Source organism: Salmo salar, chromosome 05 (assembly GCF_965601325.2).
Source record: "Salmo salar chromosome 05, fSalSal1, whole genome shotgun sequence".
NCBI classification, from domain to species: domain Eukaryota; kingdom Metazoa; phylum Chordata; class Actinopteri; order Salmoniformes; family Salmonidae; genus Salmo; species Salmo salar.
The window spans coordinates 48,897,202-48,914,261 of record NC_138295.1 but is presented as its reverse complement, the minus strand read 5'-3'; the positions used below and the strand labels follow the sequence as shown (position 1 = coordinate 48,914,261).

The 17,060-nt window shown below is 43.2% G+C and overlaps 1 protein-coding gene across 3 annotated transcripts in view; it reads right to left on the bottom strand.

Annotated features, from left to right (window-relative positions):
- Positions 1-1,577: 1,577 nt before the first annotated feature.
- LOC106605009 (transcription factor HIVEP3) overlaps positions 1,578-17,060 on the bottom strand; it is a 97,017-nt gene continuing 81,534 nt past the window's right edge. For 2 of the 3 annotated variants that reach the window (XM_045718289.2, XM_014200201.3), the window contains 4 exons: positions 10,261-10,436; positions 6,104-6,205; positions 3,788-4,431; positions 1,578-3,369 (listed from right to left, as the gene is read on the bottom strand). In XM_045718289.2, coding sequence (XP_045574245.2) covers positions 2,803-3,369; positions 3,788-4,431; positions 6,104-6,205; positions 10,261-10,436 — 1,489 coding nt within the window. In that variant the 3' untranslated portion in view covers positions 1,578-2,802. The remainder of the gene's footprint in view (positions 3,370-3,787; positions 4,432-6,103; positions 6,206-10,260; positions 10,437-17,060) is intronic. The other variant, XM_082975234.1, reaches the window with a different exon arrangement.

The window sequence follows — 17,060 nt, the reverse complement described above, 5'->3', positions numbered from 1 at the left end:
GGTAGGGGTAAAGTGACAAGGCAACAGGTAGATAATAAACAGTAGCAGCAGCATATTTAATGAGGTAAAATAATTATTGCAAAAAAGGTCAATGCAGATAGTCTGGGTAGCTATTTGGTTAACTATTTAGCAGTCTTATGGCTTGGGGGTAGAAGTTGTTCAGGGTCCTATTAGTTTCATACTTGGTGCATTGGTACTGGTGCATTAGCAGTATGCTTAGCGTCATTGTCCTGCTGGAAAGTGAACCTCCGTCCCAGTCTCAAGTCTCTGGAAGACTGAAACAGGTTTCCCTCAAGAATATCCTTGTATTTATCACCATCCAACATTCCTTCAATTCTGACCAGTGTTTCAGTCCTTGCCGAGGAAAAACATCCCCACAGCATGATGCTGGGATGGTGCTCTCGGGGTGATGTGAGGTGTTGGGTTTGCACCAGTGTTTTCCTTGATGGCCAAAAAGCTCAATTGTAGTCTCATCTGAGCAGAGTACTTTCTACCATATATTTGGGGAGTCTCCCAGATGCTTTTTGGCGAACACCAAACGTGTTTATTTATTTCTTTAAGCAATGGCTTTTTTTCTGGCCACTCTTCCATAAAGCCCAGCTCCGCGGAGTATATGGCTTAAAGTGGTCCTACGGACAGATACTCCAATCTCCGCTGTGGAGCTTTGCAGCTCATTCAGGGTTATCTTTGGCCTCTTTGTTGCCTCTCTGATTAATGCCCTCCTTGCCTGGTCCGTGAGTTTTGGTGGGCGGCCATCTCTTGGCAGGTTTGTTGTGGTGCCATAGTCTTTCCATTTTTAAATAATGGATTTAATGGCACTCCGTGGGATGTTTAAAGTTTCTGATATTTTTTTATAACCCAACCCTCACCTGTTTGGAGAGCTCCTTGATCTTCATGGTGCCACTTGCTTAGTGGTGTTGCAGACTCTGGGGCCTTTCAGAACAGGTGTATATATACTGAGATCATGTGACACTTAGATTGCACACAGGTGGACTTTATCTAACTAATTATGTGACTTCTGAAGGTAATTGGTTGCACCAGATCTTATTTAGGGGCCTCATAGCAAAGGTGGTGAATACATATGAACGCACCACTTTTCACATTTTTATTTATTATTTGAAACAAGTAATTTATTTCATTTAATTTCACCAATTTGGACTTTTTTGTGTATGTCCATTACATGAAACCAAAATAAAAATATATTTAATATTACAGGTTGTAATGCAACAAAATAGGAAAAACACATAGGGGATGAATACTTTTGCAAGGCACTGTAACCAAGTTATCATTACTCATTGTGTATTTATTCCTTGTTAGAATTTTATTCTATTATTAAAAAAAAAAAAATCTGCATTGTTGGGAAGAGCCATTAAGTAAGCATTTCACTGTTAGTTTACACCTGTAGTTTACGAAGCAAGTGACAAATGTATTTGTTTTTGTTGATTTTAACTCCAATTGTTATTTTGTGGAATTCAAACAGCAGCGTTCTATATGTATTAATCAATCATTATTTTGGTTTATCTAAAAAGTTTATCTAAAAATTTCTAAAACAAGAGAACCAGTAAAACAGCCTCATAGAAGTCTGGTGCACTTTTTATTGGTTCAGAGACAAAACATTTGCTGTGTGTGAAAATCTTTAGGGCACTTGTTCCTCCTTGTACCATATCCAATCTTAAAGAGACCTTCTTGTCCATCTCCATTTCAAGTCGTGAGAACATTATGAAAAAGACAGACAAAAAAAGATTGCATCTTTTTTTCCTCCAAAAATATAAAGTAAAAGAACTTAAACAATAATTACTTTCATAGTTTAACAAAATAATAAATATGGAGCACTTCTCCGTACATTGACATTACATTGACAAATCTTTTTTTATAAAAAAATATGACTTCAGTGCATTTTCTTTGCAAAGCGCTCACTGTTCCTCCAATATACCACCTCATATACCATATTTAAAATACCCTGACCTCAATGCAATGGCCTTAAAGGGATAGTTTGGGGTTTTGGAAATTCATTTTTATGTCTCTGCATCCAGTATGAATGAAGGTAGAGGTACTGTAGTTTCGCAAGCCAATGCTAACTAGCTAAGTGCAAAGACTGGAAGTCTTCGGGTACAGCTAGTTAGCATTGGCTCGCGAAACTACCTCTAACCCTTAACTATCCCTTTAAGGATACAAACAGTCATCACGCCACACAGGAACCCCCTTCCTGGAAACACAGAGTGCATATCAAAACTTCACAGCCTTTTATCTTTGTCGTCATCTCAAGACACAAACCCAGACAGAAAAGGCACAAGTAACTACAGTTTGAGTAATACTGGACAAAGAGACAAAACAACATGTGCATTTATTGTTGATTAAAGATTTTGGTAATTTACAAATGTATTCATATTTATTTTACATATATATTCAAATATATATTAAGATAGCAGTATCAATAGAGATACAGAAGGTAAGATCGAGAGATTTAAAGAAATCTTCAAAAAGAAAAAAGTGCATTTTATAACAAACCTGAATATTGCAGAAGAACTAACATTTAAGTTAACAATTGTATTGAAAACGGTATAAAAACAAAGCAATACAAAACCCAAAAACAAGAGTAGCAACAAAAAACGTAAAGGACGCATGACGTATCAAAGGGTGGCTAAGTGCTCTGGCCTTGATTGGTTGAGTCTCCGCCTTTAGCTCCTCCCTCTACCAATTCTGAACCAGTCGCTCTGAACCGCAACCCTGGTGGCTCCTGCCTCTCAAACAGCTGTCCAATCCTGTGTGTGGGAGGGGGGGGGGGGGGGGGGGACTGGCTGACTAGGTGGATGGTCCTGCCTGGCCATGTGAGGGCCATCGTTCTCTGGTCTCTGCCTCAGACCTGTGTGAGTGGGAGGAGCTGTCATATTGCTTTGTGTTTATCATCCCTGGGTCGATCCTACCCTGCTGCGAGATGGAGGGTTTGGAACGTATGGGTGGGGTAAAACTGGGAATGCACAGCCCTGATTGGCTGGCTCCTACTACTTCCTGGCTGTCTGACCAGTGGTCCCCAGGAGTTCTGAGCCCTTGAGTTCTGGGGGTCCTGCACCAGGGGGCTTCCCTCCTGGTCTGGCCCAGTAGAAGCCTCTCCATCGGGGGAGAGGAGGCCGAGGTGGGGGTAGTGGGGTGGGAGTGGGGACGAGCCTGCACCATCTGAATGCCCCCAATGGGAATCATCAGGTAGGTCACCCTGGCCTGCTGGGAGTGCAGAGGCAGGTGGCTGAAGATGCAGTCCCTGGACTGGGACTGGGCTTTAGGGCTGTCACTAGGGGACAGACGGAAAGCTGGGGGGAATGACAGGCAGGGCTCTGGACCAATCTGCCCTTCACTTGGTGTTCCTATCCTCTCCTGTTGGGGGAGCAAGGACCTCATCATTACTTCACACAGTAGAACAAAACACTGAACTTGTTTTCACATTGCCTTTGGCTAAACTGGGCTTCCAATGCAGGTTTTAAAACACAGGGGAGGGATGCAAGCAAGATGCAACCACAGGCATTAAACATCATCAGCCATCAAAAGTAAATTTACAAAGTATAGTATAGTTACGTATTTAGGCCTCTGCTATTCTCATATAGTAAGTGTTAGCTTAGTACCAAAAAGGAAATTACTCTGCAATGAGATGTGTTTACTACTGACCATTACTGACAATGTAGTTATGTGGAGGGATGGCTAATTACATCTCATTTTGTAACTGACAAGAATAACTGTGGATTAAAATAACATGAAAAACTACAGGATCAGAAAGTGAATTAAATACATAACTTACCATTGAACCCACCTGTATGCGATCGCTGTCCCATGGCAAACGACTGGGTGAGCTGCAAGGTCTATGCTGCACCCCCAGGGGCGAGGGAGAGGCAGGAGCCCACAACATCCGATACTGGCTAGGGGACATCGGCCGGAGAGGGGAGAGAGGCCGCATGGAGTACAGGGGGGATAGAGCTCTGATGGGGGATGGTCCTCTCTTGGGGGAGGGCGAGAGGTGTCGGTTGTGGGAGTCCAGCTCCCGTCTGGGGGAAAGGCTTTGGATGGGAGAGCTCTCACTGCTAGGGGAGAAGGCCCTGAGGGAGGTGTCCCAGCCCCGGCGGGAGAACAGTGCCCTCCGGCTTTCTGGAGAGGAAGCATGCCCGCTGTGCCACAGTCTACGGGTGGGAGAGAGCTCCTGGCTGGGCCAGGGGCTGGGATCTAGCTGGGGTTCTGGGGCTGAGGGGTCAGGCGTGCCCTGCTGGGACCGTCTTCCGCTGCTGGAATGCCCCCTTGTTGACAGACTGCGGTCGGAGGAGCAGGATGAGGGCGGCTCGTCGTGAGATGAGGACTCTTCCTCATCATCGTCCTCCTCTGAATCATCCACGTCAGAGCACTGGTGCTCATCCTGGTCCTCGAACCCAGACAAATGCTCTTCAATACCTCCTGATGAGAAGAGGGGGAAACTTACACTAAGCCTAATTCTCCAAACTCCAGTCCCCCAGGCTACACCTAAATTAACACAGTTGTGTTCAATAGTCACAAAATGGAAGAAAGCAGTCAGAAACGGGGAGGTACTATCAGAACTTGTCCAATACGAAACGCTTGGTCTAAACTAGTTCCAGATTGAAAGGCAAGACTGAAAACCAGCAGACAATGCAGCTCTCGAGATACAGAGTTCACCTAAGTCACTCTGGACTTACAGTGAGCTCTAAAAGTATTGGGACACTGACATTTGTTGTTGTTTTGGCTCTGTACTCCAGCACTTTGGATTTGACTATGAGCTTCAATAAAAATAGAATATGTTTCTAAACACTTTTACATTAATGTGGACGCTACCATGATTACAGATAGTCCTGAATGAATCGTGAATAATGATGAGTGAGAAAGTGAGACGCACAAATACGCTAACCTCCCCTTCTATTGTAATGGTGAGAGTTTAGCATGTCTTGGGGGTATAACATTTGTGTCTAGCTTTCTCACTCATCATTATTCACGATTCATTCAGGACTATCCATAATCATGGTAGAATCCACATTAACGTAGAAGTGTTTAGAAAACATTTTTCTTATTGACAATAAAAGTGACTCCAAAATGACACAATACATTATTTACCATTCATTACTCTTGGGCAAAAACATTTCTGAACACAATCAAAAACAGAAACTGCATCCAACAAGTTTGTAGAGTCACAAGCCTGATGTAATCATTGCATGCTAGGAATATGGGACCAAATTCTAAACTTTGACTACTTTAAAAACACATAACAAAATTTGTCCCAATACTTATGGTCCCTGAAAATGAGGGGACTACGTACAGAAAGTGCTGGAATTTCTAAACGGTTCACCAGATTTGGATGAAATGACCCTCAAATTAAAGCTGATAGTCTGCACTTTAACCTCATAGTCATTGTATCATTTCAAACCCAAAGTGATGGAGTGCAGAGCCAAAACATAAAAAATTGGGCACTACCACAATACTTGGAGCTCACTGTATATAAACACACATTCATACACACAAACACATGAAATGGGCACAAGGACCAGGACAGGCTGGCTTCCTATCCAACATAACATTCTATCAACCTGATGTTATAAATAGCAAGCAGACGGACAAGGTTTGATTTAATGGGATCGTGCTGCTGTTTCCATTCATGAAGTCTAACAGCTGGCTTTTGAATGGAAGGGTTATTTGAATGGGCTGTCCTTGGCTCAGTGTTGAGTGCAGTCTGCTACCGGGAGGGATTGAGAGAGAGATGGGAGGCATTGAGCCTGCACAGAGAGGGGGTGGATGTGAATGTCTGGCATTCTGTTTTTTAAAGGCCAGGACTGCAGCCTTGAAAACAACACTGTACATCTCTCCCATCCTGCACCAGAAACAGACTCTATATAATGTATTTGGCCATGTATTCTTTATAAATTAATTTTATATTTTTTTTATTTCTCTTTAGCGCGACAGAGGAATGAGAATAGCAACATATTGCCTTACATATCCAACATACATGTCATGCCCAGTTCCAGTTTCTTTAGAGGAGCAGATATAGCTACAAGGCCAGCTATCGAGTCAAGTTTGAGGAAAGATGTTTGATGGGTGAAGTTTCCTCTCTATGGTATTGTACCTGCTTCCTCGGTCTCTGGCTCGTCCAGTGAAGACCCAGACGTTCCCATTGACTGGCACTTCTTCCCATGAGCCTTGGACTTCATGTGCTTGGTAAGGTTCCCTATGAAGACAAGGAAAACAAGAACAGCAAAGCCACATTAGACTGAACTGGGGCAGGGTAGATGAGGAATAATTGATTGTGCGGGGAGAGACCAGAGTACAAACAAATAGTCAAGCATTCTGGGAATTTAATAAATTCCCAGTTTTTTCCCAAAATCCCAGTTGGATGATTCACGGAATCAGGAGGGAATCCAGAAACCTCCAACCAGGATTTCTGTAAAACCAGGGAATTTATTTAAAAGTTCCCTGAATTTTGCAACCCTAAGCATAGTCCAAGTAATTTTTAGATGGAATGTCACAGCCCGCCCGTGAGGAAAACCACCCGTTGTTACCTAGGTTACCCCATTGGCTCACAGCAAAAACGTGACCTTTTTAAAACTGAATTTTCTTGTCTGCTTGTTTTACTCAACTACAAAATTACATTTAAGTACAACATGTCTAAAGATTACTTTTCAACATTGCCTACTCCCAAGCATTCTCATTACTAAAAGTAATATTGTAGGGCTTCCCTCATGCCCCTTTTTATGACGCAGGAGGCCTTTTGTCTTCTGGTAGGCCATCATTGTAAATAAGAATTTGTTCTTAACTGACTTGCCTAGTTAAATAAAAAATAAATAAAATGACGGTGCTAGCAGCCACGTAAGTGAGTGCTAGCTACCTACCGACTGGAATATTATAAGCTAACCAAAACCAAAACCAACAACATAAACAAACAGACTATACAGTTACAAATAGTGAGTGGAGTTATAAATGGACTACACTAAACAAGTTAAATGTCTTACCTGTGATGAAAAGTTTAACACACACATAGCTACAGTGCATTCGGAAAGTATTCAGAACCCTTGCCTTTTCCCACATTTTATTACATTACAGCCTTATCCTAAAATTGATTAAAAAAATTCCCTCATCAATCTACACACAATACCCAATAATGAAAAAGCGAAAATATGTTTTTATACATTTGCAAAAAAAATTTAAACCTATGAACCTTATTTAAAGACCATTAGCTATGAGACTTGAAACTGAGCTCAGGTGCATTCTGTTTCCGTTCATCATTCTTGAGATGTTTCTACAACTTGAACTTGAATTAAATTGATTGGAAATGATTTGGAAAGGCACACACCTGTCTATATAATCTCCCACAGTTGACAGTGCATGTCAGAGCAAAAACCAAGCCACAAGGTTGAAGGAATTGTCCGTAGAGCTCCGAGACAGGATTGTGTTGAGGCACAGATCTGGGGAAGGGTACCAAAACATTTCTGCAGCATTGAAGATCTCCAAGAACACAGTGGCCTCCATCATTCTTAAATGGAAGAAGTTTGGAACCACCAAGACTCTTTCTAGAGCTGGCCACCCAGCCAAACTGAGCAATCGGGAGAGAAGGGCTTTGGTCAGGGAGGTGACCAAAAACCCGATGGTTACTCTGACAGAGCTCCAGAGTTCCTCTGTCGAGATGGGAGAATCTTCCAGAAAGACAACCATGCAGCACTCCACCAATAAGGCCTTTATCATAGAGTGGCCAGACGGAAGACACTGCTCAGTAAAAGGCACATTACAGCCCGCTTGGAGTTAGCCAAAAGAAACCTAAAGGCCTCTCAGACCATAAGAAACAAGATTTTCTGGTCTGATGAAACCAAGAATGAACTCTTTAGCCTGAATGCCAAGTGTCACATCTGGAGGAAACCTGGCACCATCCCTACGGTAAAGCATGGTGGTGGCAGCATCATGCTGTGGGGATGTTTTTCAGCGGACAACGCAGGAGTAGCTTCGAGACAAGTCTTTGAATGTCCTTGAGTGGCCCAGCCAAAGCCCAGACTTGAACCAAAGAAGGCTACGTCCCTTCCGTCTTCAAGGGAGCGAGAGTTGCACCCCTTCTGAAAAAACCTACACTCGATCCCTCCGATGTCAACAACTACAGACCAGTATCTCTTCTTTCTTTTCTCTCCAAAACTCTTGAACGTGCCGTCCTTGGCCAGCTCTCCTGCTATCTCTCTCAGAATGACCTTCTTGATCCTAATCAGTCAGGTTTCAAGACTGGCCATTCAACTGAGACTGCTCTTCTCTGTGTCACGGAGGCTCTCCGCACTGCTAAAGCTAACTCTCTCTCCTCTGCTCTCATCCTTCTAGACCTATCTGCTGCCTTTGATACTGTGAACCATCAGATCCTCCTCTCCACCCTCTCCGAGTTGGGCATCTCCGGCGCGGCCCACGCTTGGATTGCGTCCTACCTGACAGGTCACTCCTACCAGGTGGCGTGGCGAGAATCTGTCTCCGCACCACGCGCTCTCACCACTGGTGTCCCCCAGGGCTCTGTTCTAGGCCCTCTCCTATTCTCGCTATACACCAAGTCACTTGGCTCTGTCATATCCTCACATGGTCTCTCCTATCATTGCCATGCAGACGACACACAATTAATCTTCTCCTTTCCCCCTTCTGATAACCAGGCGGCGAATCGCATCTCTGCATGTCTGTCAGACATATCAGTGTGGATGACGGATCACCACCTCAAGCTGAACCTCGGCAAGACGGAGCTGCTCTTCCTCCCGGGGAAGGACTGCCCGTTCCATGATCTCGCCATCACGGTTGACAACTCCCTTGTGTCCTCCTCCCAGAGTGCTAAGAACCTTGGCGTGATCCTGGACAACACCCTGTCGTTCTCCACTAACATCAAGGCGGTGACCCGATCCTGTAGGTTCATGCTCTACAACATTCGCAGAGTACGACCCTGCCTCACACAGGAAGCGGCGCAGGTCCTAATCCAGGCACTTGTCATCTCCCGTCTGGATTACTGCAACTCGCTGTTGGCTGGGCTCCCTGCCTGTGCCATTAAACCCCTACAACTCATCCAGAACGCCGCAGCCCGTCTGGTGTTTAACCTTCCCAAGTTCTCTCACGTCACCCCGCTCCTCCGCTCTCTCCACTGGCTTCCAGTTGAAGCTCGCATCCGCTACAAGACCATGGTGCTTGCCTACGGAGCTGTGAAGGGAACGGCACCTCCATACCTTCAGGCTCTGATCAGGCCCTACACCCAAACAAGGGCACTGCGTTCATCCACCTCTGGCCTGCTGGCCCCCTACCTCTGAGGAAGCACAGTTCCCGCTCAGCCCAGTCAAAACTGTTCGCTGCTCTGGCACCCCAATGGTGGAACAAGCTCCCTCACGACGCCAGGACAGCGGAGTCAATCACCACCTTCCGGAGACGCCTGAAACCCCACCTCTTTAAGGAATACCTGGGATAGGATAAAGTAATCCTTCTAACCCCCCCCCCCCTTAAAAGATTTAGATGCACTATTGTAAAGTGGTTGTTCCACTGGATATCATAAGGTGAATGCACCAATTTGTAAGTCGCTCTGGATAAGAGCGTCTGCTAAATGACTTAAATGTAATGTAAATGTAAGACTTAAGGCTATAATCGCTGCCAAAGGTGCTTCAACCAAGTACTGAGTAAAGGTTCTGAATACTTATGCAAATGTGATGTCAGTTTTTATTTTTATTTTATACATTTGCAACAATTTCTAAAAACCTGTTTTTGCTTTGTCATAATGGGGTATTGTGGGTAGATTGAGGGGAATAAAAAAAAAAATCCATTTTAGAATTCATTTTAGAATAAGTAAAAAAGTGTGGAAAAAGTCAAAAGGGTGTGAATATTTTCTGAATGCACTTTACGTGTAGCCTACTTGGGAACCGGATCCCATATTTTTCATGTCGAATAGCCTGAGGCCACATGGCTCTTCTCGCAGGCTCTATTTCCTTATGTTGTTTATACCTGGTTATATGTTCATTGAACAACACAGCAGTTTGTCGGCATGTTTTGTAATTTCTGTATAATAAGAAAATTGACGAAGTTGGCTCTTTAACAATGGGGGTCAATGGGAAAGAATGTTTGTTTTCTCCAATTTGTGGTCGAGGGGAATTCCTTCTTATGACGTGAATATCGACTTGGAGTATAGCTAATCGTTAAAGAAACTGCTCAACCATATACGAAGGCAGAGCGACACTGAATGCCGTATTATGATTTGGGGGCCTATTTAGGAAGGTCACACCTCCTCTTCCTCACCTTTGGTTTTGAAGGCGAAGTTGCAGTGTTTGCAGATGTAGGGCCGGAGATCCGTGTGTGTTCGAATGTGCTTCCTTAGCATGCTGGGCTTCTTACAGCGGATCCTGCACTCTCCGCAGACATACTTTCCTCTGCCGCGACCCCGCACATACACATATTCCTCATTAGACTTGTACCTGATGGGAAAGAGGAGGAGAGGGAGAGAGAGAGGAAGTGGGGGGAGAGGGAGTGAGAGGGAGTGAGAAAAGAAAAACAAAATACATAGTAAGTTAAAAGTAGGTAAAGATAGCTCCCTGGGCCTACTCTACACAAGGCACTCTTTACATCAGAACGGGGTAGCCCCACTAAACCCCGGCTTCCTCTAAGTCCCCCTGTAGTTCACTCTCTCCAGCCTGTCTACGCCCGTAGCAGGCAGGCAGGCAGGTAGACAGAGAACCCAACCTTTATCCTCAGCTTGGTTGGCTCGGCCAACAACAGCAGCAGCTACAGAGAGGGAAGCCTGGCTTTAGCCAACTGCCCCAAAGCTACAATACATACAAAATCCAACTGTACATTTAGCCCTACTCTATAAAAGACTAGTTTATATGTTACGGAAATACTATGCACTACCCAACTCGATGTACACTCATCTTTAAATACAGAATTTGTCATACAGTATACTAGATCAACATGAATAAAGATCAGTATTCGCATTGAGCTTTCCAATGAGGCAACAACAGTACTTTGAAGTGCAGGCACACGGCATACACCCAGCAGGAGAAACAGGACAAAATAAGTGAAAAATTACATCACACTGACAATTTCAATCTGTTTCTGGCTGTGATGAGGCTGGGCATGAATGTGACTGTGAATTATGGTAAACCCTGCATCCTGTTGAACTTCATACAATATGATAAACACACTGATCATGACCTCACAGGTTAACAGTGGAATGAGCTAAGCTGACTATGTTACCAAGCCAATGAGAAAATATGACAATGTATTTACGCCATAAAAATGTATGTCTGGCTGTGTTAAGAGCAACTAGACAGTTGCAGCTGCACTAAATGCAGATTAAGGAGATTAAATCCAATGTTCCGCTGTCACAGAGGACGCCCACGGCTCCTTTAGTTTATGAGAAAAGCGACAGTGAGGAAAAAGCCTGCCATGTTACAGCATCGGTTTCTCCAACTGAATAATGTTAATGTTCTCCAGAGAGCCCCCCAGTCAGTCCCTCCTCTCTCACAGACGTGACTTAATTGGATCAGGATGAAAACATACAAGTCATTAAAACCACAAAACAGAGCTGAGCTGCCTGCATGCCGTGTATTTATAGAAAGTAGTGATGTGTGTTGTGTTCCGATGACGGCAGTCGTGGTTGAGAACACAGAGAAGAGAGGTAGAATGAATGACACACTGTTTCTAGAGTGCTACATGCATTGTGTGTGTGTGTTTGTGTGTTCCCCAATATTTTACGCCTGCTTCGTTAGGTTAATCTGTTGGCTACGGAACCGAGAGAGAAGTCAGCTGTAGCATAGGCTTGGAGTCAGCTGTAGCATATTGTATTTTTTGCTGTGCAACCTGGAAATTGGATTTGTGCACAGTGCTTCTAGAAAAATCTACCAGATGTCTAAATTCTGTTTATGTTATTGTGTTGTTTCCTGACGAGCAGCAGCTGTTCCCCATTCCCCAAGTCAATCTTCCCCGTTTAGCATGTATCACATTTCATGCTCAAATCACCTCTTAAATTGATTGCGTTACTCAATGAATTGGTAAAAAATTATTTTGAGATTTGGGCATCCCAAAATGCTAATGGTGTAAAATCTTTGCAATGGTTAGTTTTAGAAAGCCAAAGTGTGGATTGCAGTCACTCCTTTTCCATAGACTGATTTCAATTTAAACAAATATTTACATATGTAAAATCACTAAACTGTCCCTTTAAGGTCAAAACTTTATGGTTTGTAAATTGTAAACCCCTGTTAGAAACCACTGATGATAGTTATAGATGTGGGGGGGACATAACCTGTCGGTGGGCCATCTATAGCTAAATTCCTGCATTTCTACACAATCCAATATGACGTCTATATTTAGAACAAAAATGCCCACAGTCTTCAAGCTTGGTAAGAGATCATTATTAAATATGTTTAAGTGATTGATAAGACTGAACTAGATCAAAAGAAATTCAATAATCAATGTTGTCTTGCACCTTTAACCAATAACATAACAAATTAACAAAAATACAAAGACTTGATTGTCTTTATTTAGACATCATCTATATAACATTTCTGCCAGACTGCCCAGCCAGCCCGAGCCGCCTGCACCCCTGACCCCCACCAGTCTAGTACATAACTTAACTTTCTCCCAACACAATACACATTAACACAAAGAAACAGCAAATCCTCCATAAAATTAATCTCATAGGCCTAATAGTACTGTAGAGCTCCTTTTACTTGCACACAAAATAGCTGGGTCGCCCCATCCTGTTCCTAGGGGTCCAACACCCTACAGCGCCCCAACCCAACACACCCCACTCAGCTTTAGGATCTTAGAGAAACATAAATTATTGGTTTTGGGTGTGTTAGGCCAAGGCCAGAGTGACAACCCACAAGACGGAAGACCCCCAGGGCCAGGTTTGAACAGTCCAGCAGCTAGGGATTGACAAAAAAGGTATCTCCCCTGACTTGGGCATGTTTTCAATAGACTCCTTTTGTAGTACTACATTCCATATAAGGCATCCAGACCTCATGAAAGTACCCAGTATACCCTTAATCTTGTAATAAATCAAATCTGGTAATACATAACTTGATATTTCTGCCATCCATTGTGACATTGAGGGAGGATAACCAACCTTCCAATTCATGGCAATGCTTAGCCGCTATAAATGCTTGGTTACACAGTTTCTTCTGATAAGTCTCCAGTATCAACACTTCCAAGCAAACAAAAACAGGGTGAAGGGAATCTGTAGACATGCTGAGATAAAATAACATATTCTTTGCCAGAATTCAGCCAGCCCTCACAAGACCATAACTTATGCAAATATGTCCCATTTTGAGTTTTACACCTCCAGCAGAGGAATTACACTTCTGAGTGCATGTAATTAAGTTTCACTGGCATATAGTACGGCCGATGGACGGTCTTAAAACTGCAGTAATTTATGTCTGAGATTATATGAACATGACTGGGCATTCAAACATATCTGTATCCATGAATCATCATCAATAGCTTCCACCAGGTCTTCCTAACATTTCTGTTTTACATGTTTTGTGTCATTGGGGAAAGCCTCTATCAACCCTTGATATAGTTTGGAAATCAACTTGAGGTTTTTCAGACTGCCTTAAAATAGTTTCAATCTTTGAAGTATCTGGCTTGTCCAGTGTTTGCTGCACAGAGAGAATAAAGTCTTGCATCTCTAAATATTCATCTCAGCTCTGTCACAGACTGGGTCTTCCCTGGCTGCCTGACCCTGCTGAGACCCCTGTCACCATCTGATCCTCGTAAGATGAGGCATGACAAAGAATTACCTTGGTGTATGTTTATAAATTATATTATCAAAGAATAGAATCATGGTTTCATCGTTTGAACAAGGTCTAGCGTGATTGCGGCAAAAAATAATAGCTAACGTTAACCAACTTTTGACCAGCTCTCTCTCTAATGGTACACCAACTGGCAAAAGCTATCCCTGTTCATTTACTTCTGTTGAAACGAGACAAAACAAAGGCTACAAAACATTTCCACACAAACCACAACGGCTGTTAGAAATATAGTAATAATAGCCACCTCATATCGCTATCTGATAGATGGCTAGACGCTGGAGCTGAACTGGCTGTGGTAGCTAGCTACTAGCGATTTAATTAATTCATCTCAGTCGAGAGGGGATGAAACATTAGCTAACATTACATATCAGTTACACTAGCGCTACTACCTTACCACTGGGAATTTTCACAAATGTATTATTTTTATAGTAAGTGGCTTGTTTCATCTTGTTTTCGATACCGTTGTCAGAGCTATCCTTGATAGCAGGAAAGGGTTGAGTCAAGTGCAGGAGACTGAGGTCTGTTTGAACAGATGTTTTAAATTAAACAAAAGTTACCTTGCCAGCTACATTAGTACACTAAATATTAGCCAGTTTCTGCTCTGCTTGCTTTTACAATTCGGAGAAAAGAGAACACATACAGTGCTTTCGGAAAGTATTGAGATCCATTGACTTTTTCCACATTTTTCTACGTTACAACATTATTCTAAAATGGATTAAATTACCAAAACTCCTTAGCAATCTACACACAATACACCATAATGACAAAGTAAAAACATTGATTTTTTTGGTGCAAATTTATAAAACATAAAAAAGAGAAATAACTTAAGTATTCAGACCCTTTGCTATGAGACTCAAAATTGAGCTCAGGTGCATCCTGTTTTTATTGATCATCCTTGAGATGTATCTACAACTTGATTGGAGTCCACCTGTGGTAAATTCAATTGATTGGACATGATTTGGAAAGGCACACACCTGTCTATATAAGATCCTACAGTTGACAGTCATGTCAGAGCAAAAACCATGCCATGAGGTCGAAGGAATTGTCCGTAGAGCTCCGAGACAAGATTGTGTAGAGGCACAGATCTTGGGAAGGGTACCAAAAATGGTCTGCAGCATCGAAGGTCCAAGAACACAGTGCCCTCCATCATTCTTAAATGGAAAAAGTTTAGAACCACCAAGACTCTTCCTAGAGCTGACTGCCCGGCTAACCCGAGCAATCAGGGGAGAAGGGCATTGGTCAGGGAGGTGACCAAGAACCCAATAGTCACTCTAACAGAGCTCTAGAGTTCCTCTGTGGAGATGGGAGAACCTTCCAGAATGACAACCATCTCTGCAGCACTCCACCAATCAGGCCTTTATGGTAGAGTGGCCAGACGGAAGCTACTCCTCAGTAAAAGGCACATGACAGCCTGCTTGGAGTTTGCCAAAAGGCACCTAAAACTCTCAGATAATGAGAAACAAGATTCTTTGGTCTGATGAAACCAATATTTAACTCTTTGGCCTGAATGCCAAGCGTCACGCCTGGAGGAAACCTGGCACCATCTCTACGGTGAAGATTGGTGGTGGCAGCATCATGCTGTGGGGGTGTTTTTCAGTGGCAGGGACTGGGAGACTAGTCAGGATCGAGGCAAATATGAATGGAGCAAAGTACAGATACATCCTTGATGAAAACCTGCTCCAGAGCGCTCAGAACCTCAGACTGGGGTGAATGTTCACCTTCCAACAGGAAAACAACCCTAAGCACACAGCCAAGCCAATGCAGGAGTGGCTTTGGGACAAGTCTCTGAATGTCCCTGCGTGGCCCAGCTAGAGCCCGGACTTGAACCCGATCTAACATCTCTGGAGAGACCTGAAAATATCTGTGAAGCAATGCTCCCCATCCAACCAGAGAGCTTGAGAGGATCTGCGAAGAAGAATGGGAGAAGCTCCCCAAATACAGGTGTGCCAAGCTTTTAGCGTCATACCCAAGAAGACTCAAGGCTGTAATTGCTGCCAAAGGTGCTTCAACAAAGTACTGAGTAAAGGGTCTGAATACTTACGTAAATGTGATATTCATTTTTTTCATTTTTTATAAATTAGCTAACATTTATAAAAACCTGTTTTGGCTTAGTCATTATGGGGTATTGTGTGTAGATTAATGAGAGGGGATTTTTTTTTACAAGGCTGTAACCTAACAAAAATGTGGAAAAAGTCAAGGGGTCTGAATACTCCCGAAGGCACTGTACACACCGACAGCAGCTGTGAATGTTCAGCTAGTGGTGGGGAGACGACTCCTTGTACATCGACTCCCATTTCTGGGTGTCAAGCTTAGATTCCGCTAGGAATAGACTCCTCGACTTCTAAGATTCAGTATTTCTGCAAGGAAGGACACCATTTTTTGTAGTCTACTTCGAGAACAAACTCTTGCATCTTTCACAGCAAGAAAAAGCGAGCTACCGAGGGAGAGAGAGAGAGATGGAAGTGGCACAGCCAGGCATAGTTATGCATGTCGGCCACCAGGCAGACAGTCAGAAGTGTGCAGGTAATCAAAATATGTAGGCTATAGGAATGAAACCCTGGCTGGCTGTTGATGTCCTAGATCAGGGCTCTCCAACCCATGAACAGGGTTGGAGAGCCCTGTCCTAGGAAATAGATCGCAAAGCAGGATCCCCCGCTAAACTTTTTAGAAATAGCAAGTTCACTTTCTCATCCATAAACACGGTCAAGTGCAAATATGGTTCAGCAGCTGAAATCAGCAGGATGGGGAGGATTGCTATTAGGAACGACATCTACCATGGATGGATTGCTAAAATAATGATTATGATCACAATTCATTCATTTAAATATTATGGGGAGACCTATACAGTGAGGGAAAAAAGTCTTTGATCCTCTGCTGATTTTGTACGTTTGCCCACTGACAAAGAAATGATCAGTCTATAATTTTAATGGTAGGTTTATTTGAACAGTGAGAGACAGAATAACAACAACAAAAAATCCTGAAAAACACATGTCAAAAATGTTATAAATTGATTAGCATTTTAATCAGGGAAATAAGTATTTGACCCCCTCTCAATCAGAAAGATTTCTGGCTCCCAGGTGTCTTTAATACAGGTAACGAGCTGAGATTAGGAGCACACTCTTAAAGGGAGTGCTCCTAATCTCAGTTTGTTACCTGTATAAAAGACACCTGTCCACAGAAGCAATCAATCAATCAAATTCCAAACTCTCCACCGTGGCCAAGACCAAAGAGCTCTCCAAGGATGTTAGGGACAAGATTGCAGACCTACACAAGGCTGGAATGGGCTAC